The sequence below is a fragment of the Tetrao urogallus genome (genome assembly GCF_951394365.1).
Source record: "Tetrao urogallus genome assembly, chromosome: 7".
NCBI lineage: Eukaryota > Metazoa > Chordata > Aves > Galliformes > Phasianidae > Tetrao > Tetrao urogallus.
In genome coordinates this window covers 21,058,477-21,066,261 of record NC_136820.1, presented here as the reverse complement: position 1 = coordinate 21,066,261, position 7,785 = coordinate 21,058,477, and the positions used below count along the sequence as shown (strand labels likewise).

The 7,785-nt window shown below is 44.6% G+C and overlaps 1 protein-coding gene across 1 annotated transcript; it reads left to right on the top strand.

The window, feature by feature from the left end:
- Positions 1-1,224: 1,224 nt before the first annotated feature.
- NUP42 (nucleoporin 42) lies at positions 1,225-7,174 on the top strand (the record flags this gene model as incomplete). The annotated part of the gene is made up of 7 exons (XM_079538216.1): positions 1,225-1,321; positions 1,855-2,098; positions 3,339-3,433; positions 3,761-3,837; positions 4,874-4,960; positions 6,396-6,480; positions 6,615-7,174. 7 exons carry the CDS (start codon positions 1,225-1,227, stop codon positions 7,172-7,174), a joined length of 1,245 nt encoding a protein of 414 aa, XP_079394342.1.
- Between the last annotated feature and the right edge of the window lie 611 nt (positions 7,175-7,785).

Here is a 7,785-nt window from a genome sequence, read left to right as displayed (position 1 = left end):
TTCACGTACCTACCTGAACACGTCACATCTTCCTTTAAAAGGACTCTGTGTGCTGCCTAGTCAAAAAAAAAGACCCAACCCAGTTATTTAGAAGAGCTCAAACCATTTGATAAAGATAACATTTGTGGTTAAATGACACCCAAACATATTTCTTCATTTGATAAAGGTGAGTAAATATATCTTGCATCATTAGGAACACAAACTTTTCTCATTTATACATACCTGCAAAAATCTTATTTCGATGCCGTGAACATTTTGCTCAGGAAAGACCAAGAACAGCTGTTTGACTCCTGTAGTGATAGAGTATACAACTGTGTTATGCCAGTGATTTTCATCTTCATCTGGGTGACCGCATATTGAATTCCAAGTCAGACAGACCATATATATATGTATACACAGATCTGAGGAATACTTGGCTTAGTATCATCTTTGGCATTTTGGAAAGCTATCACAAAAGACTTTCTTAGTAGATGGAGGTGGATGGGGAAGGTCTGCAGTAATTGTAGACTGTGTAAGCAGGTTAGGAACTTGAGGTTAATTTTCAGTACACCCTCCCAGGCAAACGACTGGATGTACTGTGAATGCCAAGCTGTTAGCAAAGATGGGAATAAGAATAAGAAAGCAAAGTCAGTACCAGAAACATACTGATTTTTCTTCTTGAAAATGGCTGTTTTTAAAATGGCATGAACCAAGTCATTAAAGTTATTTTATAGAAGTCTTCTGAGGTTGCACCTGGTTATTGCTCTGGTTTATAAGAAAAAGTTTCCAGCAAACACGACATTAAATGTGACGACGGTGGTTCTTCCAGCGTAAGGTAAACTTGTCAGGCTCTGCGGGCGGCGATGCTGCGATGCTGCGTACATTTCCTCAGTCGGAGAGGGGCCTTGCGCTGTTCTTTTTCTCCTCTTACGGCTTACTGCGGGCCCGCGCCGTGTAGAAATCGGGGCCGTACCGGAAGTTTTTTGCAGCCTCCGCCGTTGCGTTCCTTCTGGCTCCTTGCTTATCGGAGATGCGTACCGGCGAAGCCGAACCTCGGCTCGGGGTAGGAGCGCCTACGCCGAAGCCAGCTACCGACGGCGGCTCTGTGGCGCCGGCCCGGCGCAGGCGGAGCCGCGCGGCGCTCGGGGGCGGGGCCACGCGCGTGCGTTCCGCTCGGCGCCGCCCGGCGCTCCTCTATGACGTCACGGCGGCGGCAGCTGGCGGCGGCGGTTGGCCAGGTTGGTTATGGCCATCTGTCAGTTCTTCCTGCAGGGTCGCTGCCGCTTCGGCGACAGGTGCTGGAACGAGCATCCCCGCGGCGGCGGGGGCCGCCCTCACTCAGGTACCGGGAGGGGGGGAGATGGGCACAGAAGGAAGGAGGGAGGGAGGGAGAGCAAAGCCGCGCCGCGCTGCGGAGAAGTCGCCGCGGACTGCGAGGTGAGGCGGTCGTTCGCGAAGCGTCGCTTCTGGGTGCGCGTGTCCGGCACCCGCGCCTCGTGCCTCCCGGCCGTAACTCGAAAGCGGCTCCCGAGCGCTGGAGAAGAGCCGAGAGGCGGCACCGAGCCGGCTGCGGTGCAGCGTTGCGGCCGCCGGACGGGAGGCGTGCCCGCGCCGACCCGCCGTCTGGAAGCGCCGCGGGGCTCCTCCGCAGAGCGGCACAGCCGTTGCGCGGGCGCCCCCCCCCCCCCCCCGGACGGGACCCCCGTGTGCGCGTCCTGCGGGACCGCCGGCCGGCTGCTGTGCGCGCGGGGACGCCGTGGCGGGGCTGCGCGGAGGGTGCGCCGGGGTGACTCGCTGGGAGAACGTCTCGTTTCCGTCGGCGTTGTGCCAGTCGCGTCCCGTGTGAAACGCTTTGCGTCCTTTCTTCTTCCTTAGCGGGTCCCGTCAGAGGAGCCGGAGGAGGATGGGGTGCCGCTACCCAGAGATACGCGAACGTCATCCAGCCTCCTACATTTAAGCACGGCACGTGGGGTGGCAGCAGTGATGGAGGAGGATTCTCTGGCGCCTCCGGTTTTGGATCCCAGGGCGACAAAAGCGCGGTCTTCTCACAGAACAGATTCTCTGCATTAAGCAGTGCAAACTCTGGTGATGGCTTCAGTGATGAAGAACAGAGACTTTTGTAAGTGATGGCCCTGTCCCCTGGGAAGTGCCTGCGATGAGCTGTTTAACTGCCTACTGGCTTCCTCTGGATAATGGAGAGGATGTGTTCTGGGGATGGAAGCTGGGATGTGTGGGGAGAACTGTAGGAAACACTGCTTCGTTTAATTATCTTGAGATCCGGAGATGCAGGAAGAAAGCAATCTTTGCTTTGAGGCTGGGTAGGGCAGCTGGACAGCTGTGATCTTAGGAAGACAGTATGGTGTTTAAGTTGCCCACAGGAGTGTAATGAAGGAGAAGCTAAGATTTCAGTGCTTGAAATTAAAGGCTCAAAGCACCTTAAATGGCATTTCAGCCTGTTAAAATTTGAGCCTTTAGTTGGCTTAGTTTCCCTGATATTAAAGATAATACATTATTCTACCTATATCGAATCTAATGAGACCTGGTTTCAGACCCAGTTGAAAGTGACCAGCGTGCTCACACCCATTACCAGGCATGTGGTGAGATGCAACAAGCAGTGTGATTTCCTGCAGAAATAGAGCTTTGGAACCTGGAAAGTGAGCAGCGCTAGCACCTGCAGTTACTTTTTACAATTATGTTAAGAAAATGTTTAACAAATTATTTACCTGGCTTCTGAAATGTAAATGTATGTAGTATTGCAAACATCTGAAATATTTGCAATTAGTATTTAGTGACCTGCTTCTACTGTTTAACCTCCACTTTAACTATTGGGCTTTCGTTCTTTTGCTGTAGCTTCTGTTGTGCTTTTGCTAAGTTTGGATTTCAGTGCTCTTGATTGTTTAGCAAAATGAAAGAAAAAAAACATAGAACTCTTCTCATCTCCACTCCCCTTTAGTGAGTTTTGCTTTTCAGTACCACACGTGTTCATTCATATTGTAAAATTAGCTGGTACTGAGAAGGTTTTCAATGTTATTGTAGTCAAACAGCTTCAGGGAAAAACCTGTAACAGTGTATGCTGCCAAGGATTAAAAATGCCTTGTGTGGTTTTGTTTCTCGTAAAGACCTGATGTGATTTACTTGCGGTTCGATGATATGGTAAAATGCTTTGTAGGGAATCTGTGTGTCCAGCAGAGTGACTGTCGTGTCTTTCACAGATAACTGAATACTTCAGTTGTTCCCTCTGAGCAGCGTCCTATGGAATTAATTTGAATGGCTTTGGCTATTGGAGTTTGACTTTGCTTTTCACAGTTTTGCTTCTGACCGTGTAATTTCTTCTTTTGTTGTTACGTTTTGTTTTCTAGTGACTGTATAGCAAAAGACATGACAAGCTGGGAATCATCTAGACAGTGGATGTTTTCATGTTACTCACCTATGAAAGATAAGCCTAATGTTTCAGGTAGGTAACATTTTGAGCGTTGCTGAGCGTTGCTGAGTGCTGCTACTGTTTGGAATGTATTTCTATACTTGTCCACACTGCCGTGCCTCAATGTAACCACTTGCAAGGTGATGACTTGCTTTGTGATGCAGCAGGTAGGGCATTAGATTATGGTATTTGTGTGTTTGCACCTCCAAAGTTGTGCCGGGAGTCCTTTTTGCGTCTCCAATCAGAACTGGCTTGTCACAGGTGGTGTAGCAAGGGCAGTTTCTTGTAAAACTCTGAAGGGCAATTTTGTATCTTTGTTGTATTTCCTTTGGAGCATGTTGATTGTTTGCCTCCCTGCAGGTTTTCAAGATTTCTCACCTGAGGAGGTGCGTCTGGAGTATTATAAATGCAGCGCAAACAGTAACACTGAGAACTACGTAAGTATTTAAAACTGACCTTTTATGTGGGTGCATTCAAGGTAGGTAGACCTGCTGGCCTGAATGTTTTGCCATAACTGAGCAACCTGGTCTGGCTGTAGGTTCCCTGTTTGTTGCAGGGGATTTGGGTCAGATGACTTTAAAAGTCCCTTCTGACTCAAACAGGTCTATGATTCCACCTTCTTCTTTCTGATAACTGCGTGACACAGGCCTCACAAATTATGCAGGTACAAAACGTATTATCCATAGCATGAGTTTCTGTGTATCATGTGGGGCAAAACCTGTATTTTCCAGTCTGTTTTATAAGAGCTGACAGCAAACAACGTGATCTCTTAGCATGTGACTAGACACAAAAGAATTATTGATGTTTGTGGTGCAAGATTCTCTTGGAAAAATTAAGAAATCCAGTAATAAAAATACTCAGCACTTTGCTCTTGGAAGCATTTGGAACATGAGTTGACTTTTTTTTTTTCAGGAAAATTCAGGTAGGCAGAGCTTCAGTTGTGGTGTTTTTGTAAATTTAAGTGTGGAAATCTCTGAAAAATATTAATCACTTTTCTTACGTAGCACTTCAGTCATAGTTACTAAGGCACAGTTACTATTTATTGCTGCATAAGTTGTGTGCAGCAGTCTGTAGGTTTGCAATAAAGGAACTGATTTAAATTAAGCGAGTTCATTTCTGCAAAGCTAAAGATTTTAAGGTGAAACTGCTAAAATATTTGGAAGTGTTCTGTTTTGAAAATGGCTGTTGTTTCTCTGCAGACGTGATAGAAGCTAAGACAGACTTAGGGCATGAGCTTAAGGATTGAGCGCATATGTGGATGGGCCAGAAAGAAAACAAGAACAGAAAAGCTTCGTCTTTTATATTTCAGATTTGTGGTTTTTGTATTCTTTTGCAAGCACCCTATTCAGATAGTGATAGAGCCTCAATTTAGAAAGCTCCAGGAAATTTTAAAAATCTTACTAGTTTTTATCTTACTAGTTTTTTTTTTTAATAACACTTAATAAGAGCATGTTTGTGTTTTCCCATGTTTAGATAAACTCTGTCAATCAGTTAGTGCAGCAATGGAGAAACAGGCTGCAAGAGCTGAAGGCTTTAAATGCCTCAGGAAAAGCATCCTTGGTAAGTGTTAAAGAAAGGTAAATTATTTCTGTTCCTGTTATTGCTTTTCTCTTAAATCTTGAGCAGAGGTTTTTCTGACAATTCTGTTTTTTAGTCAGATTTTTTAGTCAGAGCCAATTAAGCTGTCTTGCTTACACCAACATCAGTTTCTGTTTGAAAGGCTGTTAATGAAACAGTTTCTAAGGCACGATAGTTATAATATGCAACCTTGTTTTCAATAAAGACATGTTGCAAATTTTCTATAGATACTGCTGCTGTTATCAAAGGATTTTCCTGCAGTCTTACTACTAAAGTAGGTGACAGGTATTGCTTTGAGCATTTTAGGACACAGACTTACTACCAAATACATGTGATAGTGCATCCTTGTTTGTGCCTTAACACCTGAGGCTTGAGAAAGTTTCATTCCTACATTCAGTGGCAGTTCTAATGGTAAATATGTGAACTGTTCTGAGTAGAGTATCTCAACCGTGATGTGTTTTATTCTGGCACTGCAGCCACAAGAAAACATCTGGCAAAAAAGGGTCTGGCTGACCAGCGGCATGAAGATCTTGAGAGTAATCTGAGAGTGCTCCTGGGAGCATTAAAGAAACTGGAAAGGTTAAAAGGAGGAATTACGTGAGGGAGTAATTGCAGTTTGAAATCTGCACCGTGCCTATTTCAGTATGTTTTTATAGGTGATAGAAGAGTTTGAGCGAATACTTGAGCACTGTGCAAGTCAGATGAACATGGAAGTCTGTGAACACAGCTTAGGTTCATCAATCTACCTTTCTCTAGAATCATGAAATCAATGAGTTGTTTGCAAGTTGTATTATAAATGAACCTTATTAGTTAATTAAGGAAAGGAGTGAATAAGGGTGATTCCACGATAGCAAGGCAGTAGCTGGATCTCAGTTTTGGAAAATTATCATTATAAGCTGCATGGAAATACCTGTACTTTCAGTTTGTGTCTTGGTCATATAACAATTGTGAATCAGGTGTGTCAGAAGAGGACACTCAGCAGAACAGTTCAAGCCAATATTCAGTGATCAGGGAGATGGTGTAAGTCGATTTAGGTGATGGCTGCGTGAAGTGCATTGAAGTTTCTGTAATGTGATTTGAAGCCCTTGCTCTGTACTGAAGCTAAAAAGGTGGGGTCCAGACTTCAGCACAGATGGTTGTTGTGCAACACTCAGAGAGCAGACTGAGATGAGAATGAGAGCTCCAAGAGATTTTGGTGATTACAATTACAGATTTATGCTTCTAGGGTGTTTGACAGAGAATAGCCTGAGAGCATTTTCTTTATAGCTGCAATAGTTTGTGATCAGTGTCTAATTAACTTTGTCTGAGTAATGTTAAATTGGATGGCACATATACATTTTCGTGTTAAGCACTGATTGAAAGATACTTGCCTGTGTTGGAATGTAGTTTTCATTTATGTATTTGGAATTTTTTTAAGCTATCTCAGTTAAAGAATGCAGTCAGTCAACCGTTACCTTCTCTTGGATTTGGAGGACAGCAAGCCTCAAGCTTTGGTTTTCCAAGTAAGTTTCATGCATAAACAACCAGCACTTAAACAGATATTTTTAAATGTTCTTCTGCGTTTTTGAAATGCAGCAGTGTTTCAGTATCACAGGTGGACCCATTCTGACCATCCTTATACATTTCATAATTGCAGGCTTTCCAGTGAGCAGCAGCAGCAGCAGCGCTGCCAGTTTCTCCTTTAAAGCAAATCCCAGTGTTCCATCTGGAAATGCTCCAGCTTTTGGGAGCTCTGCTGCCGCCTCCAATCCCCCTACATTCGGTGTGACATCCTCCCACAGTGCTCCCACTCCTACTGGGTTTGGCAATTCTTCAGCTCCATCTGCAGCCTCTTTCTCATTTAAAACTTCTGGAACAACCAGTGGCTCTGGAACTTCTGGACTCTCAGGCTTTGGAAATTCTGCTGCTGCAAACTCTCCAAGCACTGCTCCACTTACAGTTTCTGGAACCCCTAATGCAGCGACAGGAACTTCTCAGTCAGGTGCAAGCAATACTTCAGCTGCACAGGCTGCCAGTGCCTCTGGACATAATGTCACAGCCACACCTTCTGCAGTCCTAAACGGTATCACATCAGACAAGTTATATACACCAAGGAGTGAATTAACAGCTGAAGAGTTGGAACAGTTTGAAGCCAAAAGGTTCACACTAGGAAAGATACCTCTTAAACCACCACCCGTAGACCTTATAAATCTTTAGACCTCAAGTTTATTCTGAACATAAATGTCTTAATTGTTGTTCTGTGACACCTCCAATAAACAATGTTGTGATGGAGTAGTGAATTGGAATGCTTTCCTCTGACTAAAATTTTCATTTAGTCTCTTAATTTTTTGTAGTAATACACGTTGTGATACACACCAACAATCTCTGTTTTTCTGCATAACCCACCAAGTGAACCCAGGTCCCTGTGCAAAAACAGTTCCATGGAGAGGTCTGCCCTTTCCCGAAACTGGGAAGACCCAAACCGTGTTTCCCAACATGTTCTTTACATGGTACTGCAGGGAACTTATCTCCCTGTACATTATGTAGGGAGCTGGATTGGGTAGAACCATCGTGATTGATAGATCCACAAATATGGTCCAACCAAGTGGCTTCTGCCAAATGCTGCTCCCAATGCTTAAATATTCCACCACCCATTGCTTTCAATACAGTTTTAACAATACGTTGTACCATTTGATTTTTTACCAGAGACTGGTGCATGTGAGGGGATATGATCAATCCACTCAATGCCCAAGTATTTCCAAGGGAATTTTTGAAATGGGTCCCATTTTCTGACTCAATTCTTTCTGGAGTGCCATGTCACCATAGGA